We start from the raw sequence: 27,859 nt of genomic DNA, 5'->3' as shown, positions 1-27,859 counted from the left end.
ATGCATATAACAAAACAGAAACAGACTCACAGATATAGAGAACAAACTAGTGGTTACTAGTGGGGAGAGGGAAGGAAGGAGGGGCAAGATAGGAGAATGGGATTAAGAGACACAAATTATTATGTATACAATAAATAAGCAATAAGGATATATTGTACAGGACAGGGAACTATAGCCATTATTTTGTAAAAACTTTAAATCGAGTACACTCTGTAAGAATATTGAACCACTATGTTGTATATCTGAAACTAAAATAATATTGTAAATCAACTATACTTCAGTAAAAATCAATCAATAATTTTGTTCAAATATTTCTAACAAAATAATATTTAAATCACTTTGTATATCATTTAAAGAAAAGTATGTTTAGTTAAAGTTTCTTGAGGAATATTCTGTCCTCTAACACTATCATTTGAATAGCCTAGTTTACAAAGAGCCTTTCCATACATGATTTCATCCAGTTCTTCCTACAGCCACCCAAGATAAGTAATATTCCCAATTTTAAAGAAAACTGAAGATTGGTCCTCCCAAACTCTCCCCATGAAACTAAGGAGAAACAGAATGAGGAGGAAATCGTTAGCAAGCAAGTCACGTTTTAAAGTTTACAATTTGTGGATTGTGTTTCACAGGTTCTCAATAAATTGGAAAGGAAGGAAATATTTTTAATCTCATGTGTACTCATTTTGAAGTAACTATAATTGAAAACCATATTCATCTACTTACTCATCCAAGCATTTATTAAGTACCTACTGTATGTACAAACCTGTGCAAAAGACATACACAGATGAATTTTTAAATGGTGCCAAGTCTTAAAGAGTTTACAATCTAATGATAGTGACAAATAGTTTAACACAATCTGTAGGAAAGGAGTTATAAGTAAACATTTGCCCTTGATTGAGAAAAATCACCTTATTTCTTCATTTAAAGTATAAATTGCCCTTTAGGAAACACTATTATATACATCTTTATTAGTTCATCGTCTTTAAAGGATATTGGTTGTTTTAAGGAAAAAAAGTCTTACCCAATCACATCTTTATGACTGGTTTGAATTTTTAAAACAAAAATCTGCTCAAAGAGCAAAAATGATAGATTCATAAAATCAAATTAATATCATGCACAGAAAGACAAGTGTGTCTGCAATGATGTATAAAAGTGGAGCACAAATGGGTTGAGAATTAAAGAGTTAAATATGAATTACTTTAGAGACTCGAATAAATTATTATGCACAATTTCATCATATATAAAACGGGTGATATTTACTTCCCATTAAGATTATAACTCTTTGCTATAATTATTTCCAAATGCCATAATACACACAGCTAAAAAAACTAGTATAAAAACTTTTCTAATAATTTACATATCAAAAATAAATTGGAATAAAAGTAGGGGTAAAGGACAAAAAGTGATGATGGTGTGGATACTTTAACAGTAAAGTCTCAGTGGAGAAATGAATGTAAATTTCCAAGTTACCCAATTTTTTTCTATATCTTATTACTTTCTAAAAATGGCTCAGATAAGAAACTTAAAATATCTAGTAAAGTAAGTCTGAGGATTCATTTTGTGAGATGTACTGTGGGGAAAAAGAATGGGCAAATAGTATAACTTAGAAATATTTATTGATTGATGCTTTCCTGAAAATTTTTTTCCAACAAATCGCCAAAGGCCAATACTTCTCTCCACTCTCAGTGCTAAGCAATTTTTTCCACCAAAAATAATGAAGTAATGTATATTTTTATGCCTAATTGGCTTGTGACAGCTGTGATTCTCAAACATTTTTTAAAAATAAGAGTAAAATCAAAGTTGCAAACAGACCGTATGCAGCGATTTAAAAAACTGAATAGGCAAAGCCTTACTCTATCTGACCAAGCACCCATCAGCTGGATTCGGCCTCTTCAGGCCACAAGATGATTTTGCTCAAGAGCCCTGCACATATCAGAGGGGTCCTCATCCATGTCCTTGACACCAGAAGTGCCGCTGACGCCCGATGCTGCCAACAAGAGCAGGGGCACAGAGAGGAGACCCTGCTGATTCCTCCCCTTTTATTCTTCCCCTGTCTTCTCTTCTCCACGCTCTTCATCAGCTTCATCTTCTTCCTTGTGAGAATCTTGGCTGCTGGTATCAGTACAATAATTTTCTTCCCCATTCTCTCTTTCTCCTGTCTTTTCTTCTTCATTAAAGCTAGAGGAAGAAATTCATCAGTCTTTCAAAAGAAAAATGATCTGGTTTAAGGGAAAACAAACCCTCTGCAATGCATGACTGCCTGCAGTCAGTCTTCCTCAAGTGCCTAAGTTCCAATTTATCAAGAAAACTCTATGAAAGGACCAACTGGGAAAATAAATATTCCTCTGAGAACTAATTTATTTCAAAACTTGATTGACTCTTTAAACTTCATCTGAAAGCAAGTCATTATTTTCATTATTTAGGTCAGTCAGAAATTTAAATTATTTTACTTTAAAGACAAAATACTTCATCACCATGTAATATTTTACAGTGTCAAACATGTTAAAATATCAATACATTTTACAGTAGTTCACATGTATTCCATTAAGTAAAAGACCTTTTAAAATATTATAGAACAGAATTTTATGCTTTCCCACAAGTAAGAATTTTTTCAACAGTAAACCATTCAGACATCTTATATATGTTACCTTTCTTTATCTTCAGTGAAACTTTTCATCTCTTGATTGCTGAAGTATTCAAATATTTTTCCACTTTGGCCTTTCTTTGAAACAAACTCATCAGATATTCCTAGTGCTTTTAAGGTGTTAGAATAATGCCTTTCTGCTGCCATTTTTGCATTTTTCTATAGGAGAGACAAACCTTTTTAGATGAGAATGAAAGACTTTAAATTTCCATTAAAAATGTAAGGGTTAAAAGCTCCAGTGAAAATGAAATTCAATAATCACAGTTTGTTGAAAAATTATGCATACCCTCTGACCAGGAATTCCACTCCCAAGTATATGCCCAGAGAACGCCTACACATGAGCCCCAGGAGAGATTCCAAAATGCACAGAATAGTACAACCCCAAACTGGAAACAACCTAAATATCTATCAACGATAAGATGGATAAATAAGTTGTGGTCTATTCATACAACAGACTGAAATAAAGCAATGAAAACGAATGAACTCTGGCTACCTATCACAACAGGGATGGAGCTCACAAACGTAACACTGAACAAAAGCAGCATAACACAGAAGTATATCTAGCATGATTCATTCACATAAAGTCCCAAAACAGGCAAAACTAAACTATACTGTTTAGGGATAGGTCCACGTGTGGTAAAACTGTAAGAAAAACAAGGAAATGCTTATCTCAAAAGTTAGAACGGTGGTTACGTCTAGGGGACAGAGAGAGTGTTTTGATCCGGGAGGGGCACACAGGGTTTCTGGGTACCTGCAATGCTGTCACGCTGTATTTGTTAACCTGAGTAGTGGCCACATAGTTTTGATCTATAACTACTCTTTACACTGTACTGTTGTGATTGTTGAAGGATATCTGAAAAAAAATCAGTAAGAAAATAATTTCATGTGACAGTTGTCAGAGGTACTTTATGTGCTTACTGTAAATTTTACTCTTTACAAACCACATCTACAATCCATCAAAGGTGATAAGGTGATCAATGTTGCTACCTTTACTCTGGAAGAACCAAAAAAACAAAAACAAAAACAAAAACAAAAACAAAACCCCCATGAATTCAGAACTGGGTTCAAATCTCCAGAATGTCACTTCCTGACTCTGGGACCTGTGATAACCCTGTCATAACAAAAGCAAGTCAGTTGTCACAGTTCCTTAGACCACAGGCTTTACAAACACACAGATGACTGGGGTTCACACTAGTGCCTCAGCATTAGTCCAATTTTAGTTCCCATGAGTGAATATGAACTAGCATAGGGCCAAAAATTGCTACTTGGACCTTCAACTAAAGCAAAGTGACAAGGAATGACTCAGTCTCAGTGCACCAATGGCATCCCATACAGGAAGGGGTACGGAAGAGCACTCAGTCTCACCTCTAAATTTAACAACTTAAGGACACTAAGACACTCTCTCCATTCTTGTTGAGGTTAAGTGGTTTGCTTAAGGTCACAAGGATATAGTGAGAGGTAAAACCAAGTCTCTTGACCCTTTCCTGGGTCTTTCCACTCCACCATGCTGCCTTCTCTAAGTGGTAGTGGGCGTCCTGGGGCTTGCAGGTAGCCAAAAGCCTGACTTCAGCAAGGCTGTGTCAGATATCTTCCTAACCCACGGATTCCAGCATAAGGAGGGACCATGGAGTCTAGTATCCCATGGGAGAAATCAAAATAGCAAAGACTTATTACAATGGATAAAATTATCACCAGTGCATTTCCTGACACTCTGGAAAGCTAAAAAAGAAGCACTCAAGCTGCTGGTAAAGTGCACCCACTGTAAATAACAATTTTAGAAAAGTAAATAAAAATGCATCCAGAGGCTATGAACACCAACAGACAAGCCTTGGGGAGCCGAGAGGTAAAGCAAAGTAAGATGAGAACTGTGCCCCAAAGCCCGTAAAGCAGAATAAAGAAACCCCAAACCTAACTCTGAATGTGTTAAGAACAGTCAATTTTGACTTAAGCAAATGAGATATAAAAGAGATTTAAATGATACTGATCAAAATAAGTGCTTACTATTTACAATAGCCAAGACATAGAAGCAACCTAAATGTCCACTGACAGATGATTGGATAAAGAAGTTGTGGTATATTTATACGAATGGAATACCACTCAGCCATAAAAAAGAATAAAATAACGCTATTTGCAGCAACATGGATGGATCTGGAGATTGTCATACTGAGTGAAGTGAGCCAGAAAGAGGAAGAAAAATACCATATGATATCACTTATATGTGGAATCAAAAAAAAAAAGATACAAATGAACTTATTTACAAAACAGAAATGGACTCACAGACATAGAAAACAAACTTATGGTTACAAGGGGGGAAATGGGGTGGGAAGGGATAACTTGGGAGTTTGAGATTTATAGATATTAACTACTATAATAGTATAATAGATAAACAACAAGTTTATACTGTATAGCATAGGGAACTAAATTCAATATCTTATAGTAACCTATAATGAAAAAGAATTTGAAAATGAATATATGTGTGTATATGACTGAAACGTTATGTTGTACAGCAGAAACTGACACAACATTGTAAATTGACTATGCTTCAATTAAAAAAAATACAATAGCCAATGGATTAAAAAAAAAAACAGAGTGAGTGCTTGTAAGCCTTCATCTGAATTTGGTTTAAAATTCGATTTAACATCCATTCAGTTAATAAATCCTGTGACTTTCAAGGAACTGGAAAATATGGTTTTTTCTGTCATGGAGCACAGGCTTACTCTGCTAGTGTGAAGGAAAAGCCCAGCTGGGCTAACAAGCTAACTCACAAATCTAAGTGTAACAAGTGTCGGATTACTGATCTGAGTTCTGCTGGGCTAACTTGTAAATCTGAGTTAATTATTGTTGGTTTGCTGATTCCCTGTTCATGTTTTTTTTGCTAGCCAGCTGGATTTTCAAAGAGACATATCTGGCCTTGAAATGTTGGTTTCCTGCCTCCCTGCCTCTACTTTTGTGATAATGATGTTGCTAAAGCTGTTCCATGCCTATTGGCCAAATACCCCAAGCTTGTAGTTAACCCTATAAAACCTCATGCACACATCTTGGAAGTGCTCAGAGCTTCGGAGCAGAAGCCCCTCTGAGCCCGCTGGCGTAATAAATCTGAGTACTCCAACCCTCCGAGTGTTGCTTGTTTCTTGGCTGGCCTGTCATTTCCGTAACATTTCGGGATAACGCAACAGCAGCAAGGCCCAATTAACACTTATAAATAGGTAATGCATAAAGTTCTGAGTGAATTTATTAAATAACAGCTGTTAATTAGCAGCAATAATCACAGCAAAATAGACTGTAATAAAAAATGTACTAACTTATTTTAACAAAACCAAAACAATGGTGAGTCACTGACAGCCATCTTGTATATAGAAGTTATTACCTTTTAATATTTTATATCGAGATGAATAGTGTATAATTGTTCCTAACTGAAACAAACATTTCCCCTTGAATTTCACCATGCAAAAGAATTGTAAAGACCATGAAATAAAAGAAACATTTAAAATGATTATGGTTATTTTACTTTTCTATCAAAGACTCTGCAGAAAAAAAAATAGCTTTGTTTCTTCAAGAAACCAAAATAACAAGTACTGAGGAAAATTTGTCTACCCTCAATGCTCTAGTTTGAAGGTAAAAAAGGACTTAATTTTTATAAGCCCAAGTTTAGTTTATAGTAATTCCTTCCTTTATTTAATAATTACTGAATACTTATTTTGTGACAAGCCCTCATGGGAGGTAGACAGCGTATGGGGAGAGAAGAGTGTTTTGGGCAAAGGGACCAGCGTATGTGTGGGCCAAGAGTGGTAGAGGAAATATCAGCTGTGAAACTAACCTATGTTTTCAATGTTAAAAGTTTCTTTATGGGTTTAATTTCACACCACTTATTTTGCCACATTTCTCTGGTGCTTAGAAAGAGTGGGAATTAACAGCATGGCAAAACTGCTTGTTAACACTGAGATTCATTGCTAGTATGTCAGGGTAGTGCTCTCAGCCTGGGCTAAAACCAGAAACAATTCAGCTGGGTTCAACAAATGTTTGTTAACATCTCCTCTGTGTGATACTTGTCTTAGGTGCTAGGAATACAAAGACTTGACCAACACCTTTAAAAATAACTAGCTGGAAGGGAAGAGAGAGCATTAAACAGATAATTTCCAAACAATGTGGGAGAAGCAAAGACAGGAAGTGCACAAAGGGTAATAAAAGAACAGAGTAAAGGGCACCCAACCCAACCTGGGGAAACAATGCACGGAGTGATTCGACACTAAGCTTTGAAAGAGTAGGAGGAAAGATAGGAAGAGGCTCTAAGGATACAGAGAAACAGCATGAATAAAGATTTCAAGTTTAAAGTGAGTAGTCTGGTATGGCCTGAAAGTAAAGGGTGTACACAGTAGGGGTTGGGGGGAGTGCAGTGGTCGATGAACTCAAGAGGTCAACAGGGATCAGATCACAGAGGATTCTGTACACCAGGCTAAGACTTGTGGATTTATCTTCAGGAAGAAAGCAGGACGGCTTAGTGTTAAGTGTTTGGAAGCTGACTGACTTGGGTTCCAATCCTAGTTCCATTCTTAACTGTAAACCTTATGAGTTACTTATCTTCTTTCAACTTCTGTTTCTTCCCCTGCAGTATAGGAATACCCACCTTGTAGTACTGTTTGGAGAAGTCAACAAGACCCCTTGATACCATTCATTGAAAATGAGAACAAACGGCATCAATGAAAATGACTGCCACTGTTACTGGGGGTTATTAACTACCTGCTCAGAGAGAACACTGTAGCAAGGGAATGGGAAATACAATGGGTGGCTATGCAAAGAGCAAGGTAGGAACATGAGTCAAACCATTCTAATAACTCAGGCAGAAAGTAACAGAGGTTTCACCTAGCATTTCGCCTGAATGGAGAAATGTAGATCCCAAAATTTAGAAAGAGAACTTGTCAGGACTCTCAGTGACAACTGAACAGAGAGAAAAAGTGGTTCCCAGTCATTTAAACTGTGGCCCAACAAAATCAGGAACTCAGAGGAAGATCTAGCTAGGGGCAAGATGAATGTAAGATGCCTTGGGAAATCTGGGTAGATATATCCAGACAAGTGTGTATAAAACCTACAGTTGGGAGCTGGAGATAACTACTTTGAGCCAAAAGTCAATCACTTTATGCTGAGTAATGTGGAGCAGCTTATAATTTTTCCCCCTAAAATTGAAACTGAGATGTCAAAAAAAGGGAACTCATTCCTTAAAATGAAAAGCATTACATAAAATTATATTCAAATCAGTAAGTTAAATGTTCCCATAGTTTTGAGAGATTGTAAATGTAGATTTACCCACAAGACATGCTCCTCATCCTCAGTGAGTCATTGACAAGGGCAGTCCTATAAGGACACTCATCTGTCCTAGGCACTTGCTGGCAGGAAGCTCCAAATATAACAGCTTGAAATTCACAACACAGCACCTGTAACCTCCAGTGATTTTGTCTGTTGTTAAGTCCTTTGGAACGCCTCCCTTATGGGTACAAAGGAGAAGATCATCTGAAATTGACAAATCTCTCTAAAGGGAAAGACTGTAACACTGAGTATAAATGTAGTAAAATCAGGATTCACTGTCTGTAGGACCAAATTATTTTTCCAATAAAAAGGAAGTTCTTTTAGTAATTGTAGATAAAACAAAAAATTACAGGCTCACTTAAAAAAAACTGATCAACAAAGTGAAAAGGCAACCTACTAAATGGGAACAAATATTAGCAAATCATATATCTGATAAGGGGTTAATATGCAGTACATATAAAGAACTCATACAAGTCATTAGCAAAAATGCAAATAATCCAATTTAAAAATGGGCAAAGGATCATACCATACGGCCCAGCAATCCCACTCCTGGGCATATATCCAGAGGGACCCCTAATTCAAAAAGACATCTGTACCCCAATGTTCATAACAGCACTATTTACAATAGCCAAGACATGGAAACAACCTAAATGTCCATCCACAGATGACTGGATAAAGAAGACGTGGTATATTTATACAATGGAATACTACTCAGACATAAAAATGATAAAATAATGCCATTTGCAGTTACATGGATGCCCCTGGAGAATGTCATTCTAACTGAGCCAGAAAGAGAAAGAAAAATACCATATGATATCACTTATATGTGGAAACTTAAAAAAAAAGAGACAAATGAACTTACATATAAAACAGAAACAGACTCAGAGACATAGAATACACACTTGTGGTTGCCAGCAGGAGGCGGATGGGAAGGTATAAACTGGGAGTTTGAGATTTGCAGATACCGACTGGTATATATAAAATAGATAAACAAGTTTATACTATGTAGCACAGGGAAATATATTCAGTATCTTATAGTAGCTCATAGTGAAAAAGAATATGAAAGTGAATATATGTATATTCATATATGATTGAAGAATTGTGCTGTACACCAGATATTGACACAACATTGTAAACTGACTATACCGCAATTTAAAAAAAATGGGCAAAAGATCTGAATAGACATTTTTCCAAAGAAGATATTCAGATGGTCAACAGGCATATGAAAAGGTACTCAACATCACTAACCATTATGGAAATACAAATCAAAACCACAATAAGATATCATCTCACACCTGTTAACATGCCTATTATCCAAAAGACAAGAGATAAATGCTGGTGAGGATGTAGAGAAGAGGGAACCCCTGTGAACTGTTGCTGGGTATGTAAACTAGTATAGCCATTATGGAAAATAGTATGTAGGTTGCCCCCCCCCCCAAATTAAAATAGACCTAGTACATGATCCAGCAATTCCACTTCTGGCTATTTATCTGAAGGAAATAAAATCAGTATGTCAATTCACTGCAGCATTATTTATAAGTCAAGACATAGAAACAACTTAAATGTCCACTGAAAGATGAATGGATAAAGAAAATACGGTGTATACATACACAATGGAATACTATTCAGCCATAAAATAGAAGGAAACTCTGCTATTTGTGACAACACAGAGGGACCTTGAAGGCATTATGCTAAATGAAAAAAGAAAGAGAAAGACAAATACTACATGTTCTCATTTATATGTGGACTCTAAAAAATAATCACACACACACAAACAAAACACACACACACAGAACTCATAGAAAAAGAGATCAAATTTGTATTTCCTAGAAGAATTGGATGAATGAGTCAAAAGGTACAAACTTCCAGTTGTAACATAAATAAGTACTGGGGGTATATTGTACGATAAGATGATGATAGTTAACACTGCTGTGTGGTCTATTTGAAAGTTGCTAAGAGAGTAAATCCTGAAAAGTCTCATCACGAGGAAAAAATTTTTTGTTAACTATATGAGATGATGGATGTTACCTAAACTTACTGTGGTAATCCTTTTGCAATATATGTATGCCAAGTCATGTTGTACACCTTAAACTTATACCTGCTATATGTAAATTTTATCTCAATAAAACTGAAAAAAAAAATGGCAGAAATAAATCTGATTCAATTAGCCATTTTGTTTCATTTTTTAATTCTTCAAAGACTTCCAACTTATATCATGAAGCCTCACCTTAATACCTGGCCAAGTTGGTACTGAAGAGAGACTAGCCATTAAAAACAGGCTGTGAAATTAGTATTTTGAAAACGATTGGATGAGCAACATGCTCTTTCTCAAGCTTACGAGCCTCATCAACAAGATTTAATGCTCAGATTTAAGCTAAATTACTTACTTGACTGATAAGATGAAGCTGTCACAGAAATAAATTAGATAACACATAAGAAAAATGGACTATAATAATTTGCAGCTGGAGATGTTAAAAAAAAAAAAAGCTGACAATAGCTCTTAAATGCCAACAAACACAACCTGAGCAACTCTTTCAAATAGCAGCGGCCTGCTTTTTAATTTTTCTTCTCTTTCTTCTAGTTCTTGTCGGTATTTTCTCATCCTTTCCTTTTCACTCTTTCTAAAATCAAATAAAGGGAATGGAATTTTAAAAAGAAATAAGAACTTGCAACACAACATTTAGCTTAGATGACAAACCAGAAATGAAATTATGAGCAGAGTTTACAGTTTACCAGAATATATTTTCTAGACTGGTAAATTCTTATGGAATGCAGAAAAAAATCCTAAGGTTCTGAGACCACATGTTTTACATCCCAGGAACAATTTCTCAAAGGAAACTTTGAGGTTTCTGAAATCTTCAAAATGTAACTTACTAAGGGCTTCAAACCGGCCAGAAGAGATCGATGAATGACCTCTTATCTCATTTATAAGTATGTAAAACCAAGAAAATTTGGTCCAAATCAAATATCTTCTCTTTAAGGAATTTCTTCTGAAAACAAGACTTTGCTCTTCTTTTTTCCCCTAAGTGAGACCTCCTAGAGCTTGGTAGCAAAGTTAATGGAGCAGGTCAGGGGAGAAATGGGGAGTATGGGAATACAACACACAGAGGAACAAGAACCAAAATATATAAATTCACAGGAAATATACTTACTTTGAACAAGGTCCTATAATGAATTAAATTATGCTATTTTCTCATCATGTAATAAACCATAATGGAAAAGAACATGAAAAAGAATACATATATATGCATATAAATGTAACTGAATCACTATGCTGTACACCAGAGATTAACACAACATTGTAAATCAGTTATACTTCAACGAAAAATTTATGCTATTTTCTCTAAGTAAACCATACTAACTCTACCAAGAGCAAAAGATTTCATGGATTAGAAAAAATAATACTACTATAAAATGATAATTATGGTTAATTACAATTTAGCATTATTATTATTATCCAGCTTACTTTCTAAGGATGAAGAGTGTATTTCTAAGGATTTTTTTGCTCAAGTTCATCAAATCAAGCTCTATCAGTGAATTACACTGATATACGTTATAAGGAATATATACATAATATACATTATAAAGGAATATAATAATTACGATACATAATATACATTTTTAGAGGAATACTCATAATTTAAAGCAAATACAGATTTTGGGAGTATTTATAAGTCAGATTAAAAATTAATAAATCATATTACTTACCCAGATTGGGGGGAGCTATTTTACTACTTAAATAAACATGAACATTTTTTGCAACATAAAAATGTCCCTCTGGAACACTGATTTTCAAACTTTGTACTGCAGAATTCCACTGTGTAACACATACCACTAAATATTAACACATGTGCTAACTGACACATCACATAACTGATGTTAATTAACATCAATGTGTTAATCTGTGCTATCAGATTTCATGCAGACTTTAGAACAAAGCTCTCTGACATATCTATTTATGGAAGAATGTTCTGAGATATATGGCAAGCTGTTAAAAAAGAGCTTTATCTGAATCAAGATTTTTCTCAATATTGTACTGTGCAATAAAAAATAATATAAAGAACAAGATTAGATGATGATATAAGATCATAAATATTAACTATGGCCGCAATCAGAAATGTTTCTTCTCATCAACATGGTATCATGGTCCTCACCACGAGGTGAGAATACATGCTGGTTCTCACATGAAGTCAGTGAATGTGTGTGTGTGTGAGTATGTTAATTATAAGTAACTGATAGTAACTTGAATTCATAAACTGAAATACTAATACTATTCTTAATCTGTTCATAAATTGGGGTCCACTGATTAAAAAAAAAGTTTGAAAATCAATGATCTGCAGGGTCAGGATTCTCTCCTGATACCTGAGAGATTTCACTCTGGATTTAGACATCTGAGCTAAACTCTGATGTGAGTCATAAGCCTTAGCCCGAGTCGTCAGGAGTTTCTGCAATTCTTTCATTCTTTGCTTCTGCTTAGTTAGGATCCGATTTCTCTCTTCTTCCAACATTTTCTTTTCCTCAAGTGATCTCCTGAGGGCAACAAACTAAGGCTTAATTCACTTTAAGCCAATGAAAATGCTTTTTAGCAAAGATTTAACACAGGATATTTCAAAGGTTGAAAAAAAGGGGCAACCTTTTGAAAAGGATCTGACTTGTGAAATTAGGAATCAATAGGCTGACTGTAAGCTTTTCTATCCCCAAAGATTCATAAAATGGAAAATACATTCACTTCTTAGAAGAACACCTTCTGGCAAAAAGTCCTATATTATACAGTAAAATATGTTACCAGCTATAATAACTTCGTACTTGCAAATTCCCCAACACAGAATCAACAGAGCAACCATGAGGCGGCCAGTGCTCTATCGGTTATCTACCTTGTGGCTAGCTCTCTTCCTCTGGAGGACAGGGTGGGCATCGGAGGGTTGCAGCTATAAGGTGCAGGCTTCGCACCTGCACTTTCTACTGGTGACTTGCGCCTTGGAGACAGGTAAGGCCAATGTGTTTCTTTCAAATTTTCTTCATCTGCTTCAATATCTGCCAAAATTTTCTCTTTTTCAGTGGATGCATGTGAGGTTGTGTGAAGGTCATATGGTTCACAGACTGTTAGGAGCTTTGGACACTTCTGTTCTGAGTGGTGTTTCTGATATCTTTCAGGAAGGTTTTCAGAATCAACAGTCTGGCCCTTAAACTTGTGTTTATACTTTGACTTTTCAGCCTGTTCAGGACACTTGGGCTTCCTTGAAGCAAGACTTCTACGAGCTGGTCTATAAGGCAGAGGGGATGAATTCTGTAAAAGCTCTTGGGCTCTTTGCTGAGTCCTAATGTTTCTATAGAGCTCTTCTTCCGCTAACCTGTCCGTGATAGTTGAACCATAAGTAGATCGAGGTATAGGTCTAGCTTTAAATCGATTTGTTTTCTTTTCAGACTTAAAAAAGTCTTTCAGCTGCTTTTTCCGAATTGCTTGCTTCTGTTCCTCCCTTGCAATGAACTTAAATGGCTTTTGCGAGGCCAGAAGAGCTTCTTTGTTTTTCTCCTTCATAGACCTCCTCCGTTCTTCATTTTGCTTGACTATATCGTGATAAAGGGGGAAGAAAACAAACGCGGGAACTGGATTGGCTCGGAATTTTTTCTTACATTCTGATTCTTCTTCTTGTTTTTTGAGCAGTTTGCGTACCATTTCAGCCTCTGATTTAGATTTCATGTTCTCTTCTTTTTTCTTCTGCTCTCTAATCATCATTTGAAAAGGCTCAGGCACTGTAAGCCTTGGCACCCATTCTTTTGGTTTCTTCTTTGTTTTTTCACACACTGGCAAGTCAGCATCTTCATATCGAATATAATCTTCAACAGAGAAGTTTGTCCACATGTTGTTGATGAGCTCCTTAGCGTAGGTCATCATTCTGCTTTTCTCCGGATACTCTTTCTCTAAGCAGGGCAACTCATCTTCAGAGGAAGACACAATCAAGGAGGAAGACTGACCTAAATCAGGCTCTGAAATTGATGTCATTAACGAGACAGGGCAATAGGAGTTCCTTTCTGATACGGACCTAAGTGAGAAAAATAATTTGGTTACTCTTCTAGTTGTATGTGACCAAATATAAAAATTAAGAATTCTATAATTTCTAGGATCAAAGTAAAATCAGTTAGAAGACAGGTGCTGGATAGGGCTTGTGAAAAAGGATCACTTTTTTTTAGAACAGAGCCTGGGAGATGCCTATAAATGATCTAATTCAAATCCCTCATTTTGCTGGGCAGGAACCTGAGAACAGCAAAGGCTCCTTGTGTCTAACCGCTACTGAATTTTCCACACATTTCCCAGAGTCACCATCTTAAGACACACATCTGATCACATCACTCCTCTCCTCTAAACTTTTCCATGATTTGTATTGTTACAAAGTTGAATCTAGATTATAAAGCCCTTCCTACCTTTCCAGTTTCACCTCCTGCCTCTCCCTGCCCCAGTCACCACTCTTAAGTCAGATGCACTCACACAAAGTTCTTCCCACACACCGTGATTTCTCACAGCATCGTGCCTTTGCACACGTGGTTTCTGCTGCTGAGAAGGCCACTCCTTGCTTCCTACACCTGCTTCAGCTACTTCCTCTTTAAGACTGAACTCGGATATGACACTTCAGTAGCAAACTCATGCCTGCATCCCTCCAGTGACACCTGGACATTGTCAACTGCTTCTTCCTCCCTCTCCAAACACTCTGTTCCGCCGTGCTGTGTTTTTGGATCTCAGCTAGTCTTTGACCTCCTTGAGAGCATCTTGATTTTGACTCCTCAGTGCCCAGGCAAGGTCTGGGACACAGGAGACGCACAATCAGCACTGACCAACAGGACAAGTTAAGGGACTTGCCTCAAGTTTCAAAAGCAGTAAATTTATGGCAAAAGTGACTATTTGAAAACTTAAATCAGATTTATGTCTTCGTCCTGAACTCTTTGTACTATGAGTTAATGTTAATGAGTTCATGTTAATCCACATATTATAAAGGGCTTTTAAATTTTAATGTTCATCAGTTGAAAATGGCCCCAGACTAAATATTTGACACCTGTCTAAGAGTGGTGGGCCAGAGAGAAAAGAGCAAATGGCCACCAAATGACCCTCAAAGCAAGAAGCCACTTAGTAGGTTGATAAGCCATCAAAGAATTTTAATAAAATCTCACCTCTGTGTACCATTAAAAGCATAAAGGGACATTTGAGAGAAAATATTCTGAAAAATTTTGTTCTGTGCTGTTAAGTATACATTTTATTTTATGGTCCACAAATAACATTATGAACTTACCCAGAAGAGACACTAGAAGCTTCTTCCCTGATGATTGCTGGCTGAACTTCCTTTAAATGTAGTTTATTCTGGTACATTTTCTCTAACTTTGCCATAGTTTCCAAGTAAGCAGCCTTGAGTTCTTCTAGTTTCTTGAAATACTCTTCATTAGAGTGATAAATATCAGAAAAGTCCACAAAATCCTCATGGGATATACATTTTTGTTCGTCCACCCCAGGAACGTTGGTGTTAAAATCAGCCTGGTAGGAGGAAAACCACCTGTTATGGTGTCTGGATTGAAAGACAAATTAAGTTGACGCTGATTCCCAATGCTGCTTTTTAAAAAGTCCACTTAATTAGGTTATATGTTACTTGTGGACTATGAACATATTATGGATTATAAATTACTTGTGGGCTATGTACATTTTCTCCTAATGAAACGAGAGAGAGACCAAGCCGCCAGAGAATAAATGCTTTTTTATCCATTTCATAAAGAATGGTGAGATTCCCAGATCACGTACTAACCTATACACTTAATAGGATAAACCCAAACCACTCGTTATAAAGAGCCTCCTTCTAAGTAGTCAGTTACTTGAGGTGAAGAACACAGTTCCTCCTGCTGCAAACCAAGCAAGCATAGCCCAGCACTCTCCCCCAGCAGGGCTCCTGCAGCCTGGGCCCCAGGGGTGTGCCAGGAGAAGGGAGGGAACCAAGTTCTTAGTGGCTCATCAAAGGGCCAGGGAGAAGCCCTCCTGGATGTCGGGGGTGGGGTGGGGGCGAGGCCTCAGGAGGGAGTAGGAGGCCATGGGAGGGGGTGGGAGAGATTTTCAGAACAGCTGCTCCCAAGGGTGACAGGGATTGTGGGGTGACAAGACAAGAACATATAGTATAGCTGTTCTGTATACACGCCTGGAAGGGGATGCCCGATCTTTTTCCCTCACTCCCTTCACATACTTTTCAAAATTCTTTTAACTGCAGCAACTAAAGAGATAAAACCCCATACTCTCTACAAATATAAATATTTTAATATTTTCCCAGGTGAGAGACAAGTGAAATTACTTATGATACTATACAAAAAAGGCTGCTGACCATGGTTTTAAATTTAGCTTACTGCCTGAAATAGATTCAAAATGAAAAATGCATCTTTGCCATAGAAAATTACAGATCCAATCTGGTAAGACTCTAGAAAATAAATCTGAGTAGTGTCTCCCAACAGGAAAATTCCAAAGTCAGTTATATACAATATTTATAAATATAATTTTTCAATGGGCTAAAACAGTATACAAAAGGCCAGTGTTGACCACTTGAGATAACTTAGAGAAAACAAATGAAAGAAAACAAGCTTCCTTCAGTAGAACCAGTGTGCAGAAATTTATTACCAAATAAACTGAAGAACTGCTTTATGTCGTACAACTCAGTGAAGAGAATTTTCTGCTGTTTCTGTACGTGCTCTTCACCATTATCTTCTTAGCTATGAGAATGAGTACTTTGCTAATTTCCTCAGTCATTCAATATTTAGGGACACCCAGCATTCAGCTAGCTGCTGAATGGTACAAATCAGATAAAAACCCCATCTTCAAGAAGTTTCCAGCTAGTTTAGGAGAGGACGCGTAGATAAATAATTGATAGCAAATTGAACAAGACAGAACCCCTCATTCTTACCCACGAGCTGGGCCCCGCTGAGCAGGGAGACAGATGAGTGACCATGTATCACTATCAGACACCAGGAGAGCTCACAGAAGGGATACCTAATTCTCACCCGGGGAGAGAAGCAGCAGAATCCACAGAGGTGAGCCAGACTGGAAACATAAGGATGAACAAGGACAGAGTTTGCTAGAGAAAAGAAGCACTGAAAAACAAAGAAACTGAGGCATGGTGCTAGAACATTCATCGTGTTACCTTATGATGGTGCAACTGGCAGGTATTCTGTCTTCAATGAGGAAACTGAGGCTCAGAGGAGTTAGGCGACCTGCCTACGGTCATATAGCCAGTAAGTAGCAGAGCTGGGATTCAATCCCAAGTCTGCTAGGCCCCAAAGACACACCATACTCCTTCCAAGGACAGGAAAGGTTTTTTAGCCACAAGAGGAGGAAACAGGCATGGTGTGCTCAGAGGGAGGTTAACAGTCTGAGGGTGGCTGGGGAACAGGGTGAAAAAGGCAAGTCAGGAGCCCCAACCAAGAGCCCAGGGGGCCAGGCCACAGGCAAAAGAAGCCTTCAAGGATGTTAGCAGAGCAGTGACATGGTCAGCAACACTCAGGACTCTCTGGTAGCAAATGGGGTGGAGTGAGGGAACACAGGGTTGGCAGCAGTTAATGGGCTACTGCAAAGTCTGAGTCAGAGGTATTAAGGGTAGAATTAAGGGAACAGTACCAGGAACACAAGAAAGGAGGCTGTCTTGGGAGATTTAAGAGGTTGAATCATCAACTCAATAATGGCCTGGACGGGGGGCAAGAAAATGAAAAGATTTCTGCTTGGAGTGCTGTCTGTCTAGGTAGACGGTGGTGCTGCCTTTCAAAAATACAGGGAATACAGGGGAGAAGAGTGTTTAGGAAAAGGAAACTAATCTCTGTCCTAGACACACTGAGTGTGAGGGGATAGCGGGGCAGCCAGATGTCCAGGAAACATGTGGGTAAATGTATCTGAAGACCTAGTGAGAAGGCTGGGCTGGAGACAGAGGTACAGGAGCTAGCAATGCACGAAGAAGTGCAAGTGCAGCCTTGTGTGCATATGGCTGCCTGGGGGAGTGTGGGGGCAATGAGAGCAAGAACCTAAGGATGGAAATGCTGGCAAACACCAACATCGAAATAAGCAGTGACAGGAGGACTAAAGGGGAAATAGAAAGTGGTCATGAGAGATGCAAAGGCCAAGTTGAAACCAAGCAGAACCCTGTGGGGCCCTCCTGGGTACAAAAGCCTTTCAGTGTTCTGGTTCCAAAGGGCAGATTCAAACAGTTACCAATTAGAGTGAGGGAATGCAGAAACAAAGGAAAGGCAGTCAAGAAACTTTAGCAACAGTGATGGGGCAGGGTCCTGGTTCCTCCTCAAGAAACATACATAACAGTCTGATACCATCTCTGAGTTCTTCTACAGGAACTAAGGCCCCCATCCAGGTGGAGGATGGTAACTTCAGGCTGGGCATAAGCACATGGAAACCCCAGACTGGCTGGAACCAGAAGGCTGATGATTGAGATTCCTGGAATACCACCCTGTTACCTCCCAGCAGCCAATCAGAGGAAGGTCACACACCTGCAGCCCTCCCTCCAAATTCTGCTTATAAAAACTCTCCCTGAAAACCATCAGGGGAGTTCAGGTTTTTGAGCATGAACTGCCTGTTCTCCCTTGCTTAATCCTACAATAAATGTTTTTCTGCTCCAAACTACAATGTTTCAGTTTGTTCGACCTCACTGTGTGAAGGGAGCTCTGGTTTGGCTTGAGTTTGGAAGATAAAGGTAGGCTTCCTAGAGGTGGTGATATTTGAGCTGAGTCAATGAAATGAAGAATCTGGAGGATCAGAGAAAGTGGAGGGGGAAAGAGGGAAACGTACTCCAGACAAAGGAACTTACATTAGCGAAAGCGTCCAGGGTGGGGGTCATGGTAGAAAGCAAGGTGCACACAGCTGCAGGATGAAAAGAAAGTAAAAATGCATAAAGCAATTTTGGGAAGCTAACCTGGAAAGGGACGTTAGAGTGTAACCAAGTAGGATCCTATTGTCATTGGTGGCCTTATGGTATTTGTAACTGCTTAACTAACTATAATAATTTAAAGGGTTTTTCTCATGCTTTTGCTGACCAGGACTGGGCAGATTGGGTGATCTGCCCAACCCCCTTGTCTTCCTCCCAAAACCTCAGAGACAGCAGTTGGGTGTTTTGTACATCTTGTTGTTCATAACTGTCTGCAGTTACATTTAGCCCCTCATGGTTTCTTTGTATTCTGTTGTCCCAGCCTGTGCAAACACTGAGGCTCAGGCCTCAGCCTGCCTAAAATGCCAGAAGTATATATCAACCTGACTTTACACAGCACAAGTTTTTCTCTAGAGCACTTTTCTACAGATCCCTTTCCTAAGCACCTTTGTTCTAGACACAAGAATATTAGAAGAGTTTCAAAGCCAGAGGTGAACATCAGACCCAATAGAAGAAAGGGGACTACTGCATCTATGAAAACAAGAACAACTTTGCCACAAGTTGTTACCCTGTATGTGATCTCTATGGAAACCAGTGTCACCCCCTGAACTCTTACTATAAAACCCCCTACCTTCTCTCCCTGGCAGGATCAGTCTTGGAGGCATCAGCCCATCATGATCTCCTCTGCCCTGCAAAGAAATAAAGCTACCTTTTCCACTTCATCAAAACTCTGTCCTTGAGTCTTAATTCGGTAAATGGGGTCCAGAGGCCAAGTTTTGGCAACAAGGGCAAGCAGGAGGTAGTTTCTGTTTCTTGTCTACTGCTGGCTCCCGACTACTCACTGGTCACCTGGTTTCAGCCTCATTACAACACTTTGATGGAAGTTAACTTTTCAGTGTGGAGTGTTTTCATGGCTTGAGGAAAAGATTACAGATATGGCATCAGAATTCTCATTCAAGCCTAGGTTCTGCCCATGTAACATAGGCCCTAACCTTTTGAACATCAGCTCTACGATACATGAAGTATATGTGCCGGGTGTTCAACTGTTATCTCTCAGCTCCAGTGCTGTTCTTCTATACCCTGCTACATGATGCTGGGGATTGAACTCTGCAAACCATGCTTCTGCTTGGCCAGTCCCCGCTAGACTCTTCCAAAAGTGGGGCTAGAGGGAGACTGCAAGTCTGGAGGAGGAAGAAGGGACTTATTCCTTCAGATTAGTTCTCTGTCCATTTGTCTGCCTGTGCCACCCCAGCAGCGGTTCCTTCTAGCAGCAGTGGCTGATTCCAGTTTGCAGTTTTTTCAACACTCACAGAATCAGCAAAATCACCTCGGGGCCTTTACTGTTCCCTCTCTCTGGGATGCTCTTCCTCCAGTTACTGGCACAGCCCACTTGCTCACTCCTTCAGGTCTTTACTCAAATGTCATCTTCTCAACAGTGGCTTCACTGACTACTATTTGAAATTACCACCTTTCCCCTGACTCACTGTCAGCGTCCCTTTTCTGCTTTTTCTCATAAATACTCACCACCAACTAACATCCTACATAGCCTTCTTATTTGTGTATTGTCTGCCTGCCCCTACCAAAAAAGCATCACAAAAGCAGGCATTTGTTTGCTTTGTTCACACTTGTGTCCCCAGTGCCTAGAGAAATACCCAGCCAACGGCAGGTGCTCAATAAATATTTGCTGGATGAGTGTATGTCCAGCTAAAAACTACTAAGTTCCTCCCAAGGGAAGAGGACAGGTATTCCCTCACAAAGGACTGAATGAGTCAAAGAGATACTGGCTGCTCTAAAGAGCTATGTTCTACTGAGTATTAAGGAAAGGGCTTATTTTCCAAAAACTCTCATTAAAACTAGGTAGGGGGAGGGTATAGCTCAAGTGGCAGAGTGCATGCTTAGCATGCACAGGGTCCTGGGTTCAATCCCCAGCACCTCCTCTAAAAATAAGTAAGTATACCTATCCCCCCCACCCCACAAAATAAATTAAAAAGAAACTGGGTGGATATTCCAAAGAACTGTTTTTAGGCAAAAGCATCCACATGCTCTCCCGTCATTCTTTTAGAACACCCTTTAAAAGAAGGTCTTATAACAATCATTTTCACAGAAAGGATGATATTTATCTGAACCTGGAAAAACCATTTGAAAAACATTTAGGAGGATGCATAACTTTGGAAGGGATGTGGCAGGTCTGCTAATTATCCTTATGCACTGACTTCTGCACAGCATCCACTGCATGTCAGCCTAATACTGGTAACACAGATAAACTGTTCTCACAGTGTTTTACCTAAAACAGATAAATGGTTAATAGGTGACTTCCAACTCTTAATTTTGTCTTTAATTGTCTCTACACAGAAGGAAACATTAAGTAGATCAAATAACCTAGGCCAAGGACATTACTTTCCAAGAGCCTAAAATAGCACCCTTTCCCTTCAACTGTTGAGCTTTTCGTGGGACATTGTACAGGCAGCCACTAGATTAGAGGATAATCTTCCGTAGATTGGCTTGACCCATTTAGATGATGACTCCCTCCAGCACACATTGCTTCGTTAGTAACCAGCACTCGGAATTACCTGTGTTACAGTCTATCTAGCATTGTCTACCATTCTGGAATTATTATTAAAAAAATTTTTTTTGCATTAAAGGGATTTGTAAGGAATGAGGCAGATCTACATGTAAATGAAAAGAGGGAAAAAAACAAGCTGCAGAACAATATGTACATACAAAATGCTACCATATATTAAAATGTTATGTACACAGGAGACAGGAAAAAGCCCAGAAGGATATATATCAGTTTCAAAACTAATGAGGCTACTAATGAGGAGGGAGAGGACAGCCAGGTTTTCTTTTCAGGGGAGAGGTGTTAAAAGGGCCTAAGCCTTATTTATAACATTCGAAATTTTAAAAGGAGAATGTGTTCATGTATTACTTCCATAATTAAAATGTAACTTAAAAAGACAAAGAATGTTTTGTGAATATTCACACTAAATTAAAAACTGAACAATTTCTAATGGATACTTGGTCTGCCTGGCACCTCCCGTGTTCCTTCTGGAAGGTGGCTCTCACACTCCCCAGCAACACTGCCTTTCTTTCCCTTGCTCTTCTGCCTGTTCCCACTCCCACCCCCAGCTGTCCATGTAACTCCTTATTTTGGGGGGAAAATAGAAGCCATCATCTAAAATAGAAAACAGAAGTTCCCTCATCTTCCCATCCACAAAACTGTACGCTTTTGTTGCCCCTTTTCTCCTTCTCTCCTGCTTCAGGGATGAAATGTCCCTTTTCTCAGCAGTATTTGACCCTTTCTCTCATCATTGAAACCAACAAATTGGAAATTTCCACACTCTTGCAATAATCTTTCTATCACTCTAGCTGGTCTTAATCTCTTTTGCCCCCTTTTCTCTACCTGACTGTTAAATGTTGAGTGTTTTAAGAGTTCTATACTAGGTGCCTTCTTTCTGCACTTCCCCAAGTGACTTCACCCATTCCCATTGTTTAAAAAAATGCTGAAAACTCCCAGACAAAAATCTCCATCCCATGCCCCATAGGACTACAGTTTCATAGGCCCAACTCAGTATTTCACAGGCATCTCAAATTTACCATGTTCAAAACGGAAACCTTGATTCCCACCCAGCCTTTAAAACTATTCCTCCCCAAGTTATCTCCAGTTTAGTAAATGGCATTATCTTCCATGCAGCTGGTCAAACTAGAAACCTGGGGATGAATATTCTTGACTTCTTCCTTGGCCTTCACATGCAACCTAACAGTAAGTCCTATCCAATCTGTCCATTTCCTGCCATCTCCCCTGGACTCTAGGTCCAAGCCACCACCTCTGGCACTTGAATTTTTTTGCAACAGCCTCCTAACCAATGTCCTTGCTTTATCAAACCCTCCAATCATTCTTCACAAAGCCAACAGAATCATCCTTTAAAAATGTAAGTAGGAACAGGTCAGATCTCTTAAAAGTCTTCAAGGACCTCTCACTGGACCTATAATAAACACTAAATTCCTTACCTTGGTCTACAAGGCCCTGAATGATCAGGCCCTGCTTACCTCTCCAACCTCCCCTTCTCTCCCGTCTTCCCTCTCTCCCTTCCTTCTTTCCTTCCTTCTTTTTTCCAGAAAAAAAGAAAGGCTTTGTTTCAGATCCTTAATCACACAAAGCTCTGTCTCTTTCTATCTCTGGGCCTCTGCATATGCTGTTCCCTCTGCCTGGAATGCTTTTCCCACCTCCACTCATCAAATGGCTGTTCTTTCTCATCTATCAGGCATTGGCTTAAATGTTAACTTACTGAAGTAGGTTCCCTCCTATTTTTTTAATTATAGTCACCTGTTCATTTCTTTCCCAGTATTTCCTGTCTTATAATCATTTGTTCATTTTTTATTGTCTAACTTCCTCATCAGACTGGAAGCACTGTGATGACACGACCTATGTCCTCTTCATTCACTACTGAATAGTTCGTGACTGGCACTTAATAAATGCTCAATATTTGTTGAAAACGAGAAGACCATCCCATTAGGAAAGTCAGGGAAATTTTAACTGTGAATTATAGAATACTGCTTTACCCATGTCATCACCAACCACACAGCAAGGCCTATGAACTGATGTCTCCAACTGAGGCTAGATTCCAGAAACATGCTTTAGTGCTCAGTATGGGCCCAGAGTTCTGCATGGGGTGAGATGAAGGTGGGGGGTGGGGTGGCTGGCGTTGGCAAACCAAAGGATTTAAAGGGGCCTACTGTGACAGCTGGTTCTCTAATCAGTTTTGTGCAGCTATGGTAGCTGAGTTTACTCCATTTTACAGATGACAAAGTTGAGACAAACTAACCTTTAAAAATCAAGTTGGAGACACAAGCCAAACTGTGAGGAAGGCAAAGCTTAGCTCCTGCTCTCTTTCCTGCCTTTTTAGTGCTTTGTCCGTAAACCCGTGACCTCTGTCAGGCCTATTACAGTGGTAGCTTATCCAGATTTCCTTTTGGATCCATGTGGTGCTCTGAGAACAGTGTCAAGCTCAATTTAGCTACTACCCCCCACCTTTTTTTTTGGTGGGGTCCTGTCCCTTGGAAACTAGATCATTAGATAAATTAATCTCTCTTAAGGTAATATGTTTCTAATACAGATTTGCAGTTTAACAGGGCACTTTGGAAGTATACCTGTAACTACAGAAATAATGGACTTCTCTAACAAACAAGCAAGCCAAAGTAGAATCTACTCTTTGGGAGAGTTGTTCAAATGACAGTCCCATGGGCAGCTGTTATTATTATTACTAATTGATACAAACTGTTCTTTAGCTATGACACACATTCTCTCACTTGGTTCTCATATTAGCCCAATGAGACAAGAAAGATAGTTACTATAGTTCTTTTACAGATAAGGAAACTGAGATTGCAGGAAGTTACATCTTCATATCAACTAGCAAATGAATAGATCCTAACCCAGGATTCCAAATCTTTTTTCTCCATTCAAGTCTTTTTCCTCCATCACTTTGCCTCCTCTGTTGGCTACTGAAATTTGTGTTGAGGGGAAGCTTTATCATGAATGAATTTGGTCCTACGTTCATGTTCAGGGTCTCAATCTGTCTTACTATGGATAACCTCTGTTGGTAAAATACTACCCATAAGAGGTGTTGCTATAGAATTTCTCATTAATAGTGTTAGTGAAGATTAAAGAAATAAGAATTCCAAAGTATCCAGTGATTTCTATTAGCCCTAGACCACAATGTTTTGAATCTGAAAAGCTTTGGACAAAGGGTATTAAGAATCTTTAATTGGCGTTAAGGAGGTTTATATCTGCAGACTGCTAGTTAAAATTACGACTCCCACTTTTAAGTGAATGGAGCAGATGGTAGAGTCAGCCTTCTACCTGGTGGACAGGTGTTCAAAACACATTTGACACTGAAAATTGATCAGTGAGAAGGCTGTCTCACCCTACCCTGAAGAACCGTTTTGGAAACATTGGATCATCAGTAATCTGCTTCTCTGGACGCTTAACTACAACTGTGCTGGATCTATCCATTGACCTGCTGATGGTTTTAAACACCACCTCTCGTGTATTGTATTAAGATGCACTAATAACCAAGACATCAAGGTGACAACAAAATACACGTGACAGCACAGCTGATTACTTGCGTTTTATGAGTTATCCTCTATGGGATAGATCAGTTTTCCTCAAGTTAAAAAGAAAATCCCTACTCCTAACAGATGTTGGAGCATAAGGAGTAAAATTTTGTACTTTGCACTCTCTAGAAATAGAGCAGCGTAAATGCACTCCAAGAAAATTTTACTACAATCTCATTGGTGAAAATTAAAAGACTTTTCAACGCCTCAGTTTTGAGTATTTCCCGGGGCGGTGAGGTGGGGGCGGTTAGAGAGAAAGTGGTGGGCCAGGCTCACCATGTGGGGAGGTCTGAACAGGTAGGGTGCGTGTTTCCCAGCCGGCGTCTCACCACCAGCCTCCAGTTGCACCCCGCCGGCTCCCAGACCCAGCCTCAGCCCACGTCCCACCCCTGAGTTACCGGCGCCCGCGCCGGCCGAGCCGCCTTCTTCTTTTCCTCTTCCTCTTCTTCTTCCTCCTCCTCCAAGGCCGCCGCCGCCGCCGACAGGGACTCTGAGGGGTCTTTGCGTTCGTACTGGGCGACCCGCACTCCGGTGTTGGGATTGACCGGGATTGGGAGATGGAGGTTCGACAGCTTTGCCGCTCGGTGCAAGGCGGCCATTATCGCGCCGCCGAGGCCTGAGCGCCCGCGCTGGCCCGGGACGGGGATGCCGGCGCGGCCTCTGGCGCCCGACAGCTACTTGCTAGGGGAGGTGGTTACTAGGGGCCCGGTAACTAGGGACGCTACAGGGGCCGCGAGGGGCCAAAAGCCACTCAAAATCCGCGCACGCTGCGGGAGACGCGGGAGGAGGGCCTCCTGGGTAGTCGGAGTCAACAGTAAGTCTTTGCTAGTGTAGAGGGTTGAGGGCTGAACGGGGCACCTCTTCCCCTCCTTCGCGCGTCACCGCCTAGACGCAGATTTCACATTATACTAACGAAACGACTCGTTTTGTGGAGGGAAAAAAAGCGCATTTTTATTAACTGAATTAACATGTCAGGCGCAGATGGCAGCGGCAGAGGAAAGCAGGAGATGTTATTGTGTTTGCGGTCTCAGGAAAGTGGCAAGGTTTGCATCTTTCTACCTAACATGGTTCCCTGGGGCCAGAGAATGGGAAGGACTGCGGTACAGTCTACTCTGATTGACTGGAGAGCTTGCAGAAATCGACCAATCCGGAGGAGGCTTCCAGTTTTTCCTATCGCCTGAGTGACAGTGCAGGTGTACGAACCGGATGTTTGCAGTTTGGGTTCCTCAGCTTTATAATGGTGGGGTTGGAGGCGCCCAACGTTAGCCGCAGGCGCGCCTCATCTCCGCCTCACCCCATCAACATTTTCCACTTGGGATTTGGGCTTTTCAAATGGCGCCTTCCCTCTCTACACGACCCGTCTGAAAGACAGACCTCGCCTTAAAATACCAGGCGTGTTGCAGGTTTAGCCACCTGCTACCTAAGCCCCTATTTCCTGAGGCTGAGGCTGTAGCAACCTTCCCCTGCCTATCCTTCAGCCTCCTTCTGTTCCTGGCCCTACCACCCGCCATCACCACCAAAGTTACAGTGGGCAGCGCGCGATGTCCAGAATCCACCTTTGAGGTCTGAGCCTTCCATACCAAGCCTTTCTTGTTCACGGGTCTGGAGTGTGAGCACCTGCAAAATCTGTTACTCCCTCGCTTCTTCAGGCTGCTTTGTTTTGGTTAAGCATTTGCTTCAAACACTGGAACAGATGCTGGCTGGATTCTGCGCAGAACCCGAGCTGAAAGCCCATGAGGTATGGATGCCCCGATACTATAGAAGGCACTTCCTCTTGTTTGCATGCAGCTAATTCTGCGGCTGCACTACTCCTCCTGGAATCTGATGTAAACCCGGCCCCCTAAAACAGCAAGACAGGTCTACATGTTGAGACACTGCAAATGGATGACTAGAATAGAATAGATAGAAGGAATGAATGTGGAGGACGTGTGTGTGTATGTATGTAAAAGTGCAGAAAAGCTTCCATTCACCAGCAATATTCTAAATTTGCAGACATCTAGTAACATAGCCTCCAAGTATATACAGCAGAAATGGACAGATCTACAGGGAAAAAAAAAACGGTAAATTTTGCATCATCATAGGAAGAATTACTTTTGCACTTTTGCATCGAAATGTAACATATACAGTGCAATGAACAGATTTTAAATGCATAGTTAAATGAGTTTTGACAAATGCATACACTCATGAAATCATACTAAGGGATAGCACATTTCCATCATTCCAGAAAGATCTCTCATGCCCCTTCCCAGTCTGTTCCCCATTCCACTCCCTTGACTGTTCTAGAACTTCATATAAATGGAATCATACTGTATGTGCTCCTTTTGCTTTTAAACTTCTTTTGATCAGCAGTTTTGCTTGTTTTTCAGATTCATCCATGTTGTATAGATGAGTAGCCTGTGCCATTTAAATTGCTGAATAGTACTCTACTGAGTTTTCCAATACTGGAATAATTTTCCTCATTATTTTGTGCCATTCATAATGTAAGTTACAGAAAAGGCATACTCTTATTAAATTTAATCTGCACTCTGCACTGTTAACATTGTCCTTATCACTTTAAGTTTATTCATTCACTTGTCCCTTCCTCTGCCCCCCTGCTCAGTTTGGGTCCTTCAGGAAGATACCAAGGAGTTAGAAGTGCAAGAGATTTATTGGGGGAAATCACTGTGAAAGACAGAGAAGAGTAGGAATGTTTTCAGGCCAAGAAAGGAGGAAGAGAAGGGAGACTCCTCCTGTAGGAGGTTGATACTATAGGACAGCTCTGAGAAAGTCTCAGCCAGCTGAAAAGTTCCAGTACACAGATGGCTCATAGAGCAGAAATGGCCAGACCCTACTTGCCCTGCCAGCTCAGTCATTGGCTAGGGCTCCCTCTGAAGAGCATGTTCTCAGATGCAATACTGGGGGAAATCCCAGGTGTTGCCGC

General features: G+C 39.9%; 1 protein-coding gene and 1 long non-coding RNA gene across 6 annotated transcripts; one reads left to right on the top strand and one right to left on the bottom strand.

Annotated features, from left to right (window-relative positions):
- Window positions 1–716: 716 nt before the first annotated feature.
- On the bottom strand, window positions 717–25,645 carry FAM161A (FAM161 centrosomal protein A). 5 transcript variants are annotated; one of them, XM_015237028.3, is made up of 7 exons: window positions 25,338–25,643; window positions 15,229–15,467; window positions 12,820–13,989; window positions 12,308–12,475; window positions 10,467–10,566; window positions 2,649–2,803; window positions 717–2,178 (listed from the first exon to the last, which is right to left on the bottom strand). In XM_015237028.3, the coding sequence occupies exons 1-7, from the start codon at window positions 25,536–25,538 to the stop codon at window positions 2,040–2,042; spliced, it is 2,172 nt and encodes a 723-aa protein (XP_015092514.2). In that variant the 5' UTR covers window positions 25,539–25,643; the 3' UTR covers window positions 717–2,039. The 5 variants fall into 5 exon arrangements, 4 of the variants coding, with proteins under 4 accessions (XP_015092514.2, XP_072793774.1, XP_031531528.2 ...); XM_072937673.1 differs by lacking the exon at window positions 25,338–25,643 and adding an exon at window positions 19,460–19,478 and having other exon boundaries at window positions 1,598–2,178; XM_031675668.2 differs by lacking the exon at window positions 25,338–25,643 and adding an exon at window positions 18,772–18,816 and having other exon boundaries at window positions 1,598–2,178.
- On the top strand, window positions 25,619–27,455 carry LOC140685677 (uncharacterized). The gene is made up of 3 exons (XR_012058966.1): window positions 25,619–25,753; window positions 26,589–26,677; window positions 27,306–27,455. It is a non-coding gene; the product is annotated as an uncharacterized lncRNA (long non-coding RNA).
- The last annotated feature ends 404 nt before the right edge of the window (window positions 27,456–27,859 follow it).

Source organism: Vicugna pacos, chromosome 15, assembly GCF_048564905.1.
Source record: "Vicugna pacos chromosome 15, VicPac4, whole genome shotgun sequence".
NCBI lineage: Eukaryota > Metazoa > Chordata > Mammalia > Artiodactyla > Camelidae > Vicugna > Vicugna pacos.
This window is presented reverse-complemented; position numbering and strand designations above follow the sequence as displayed.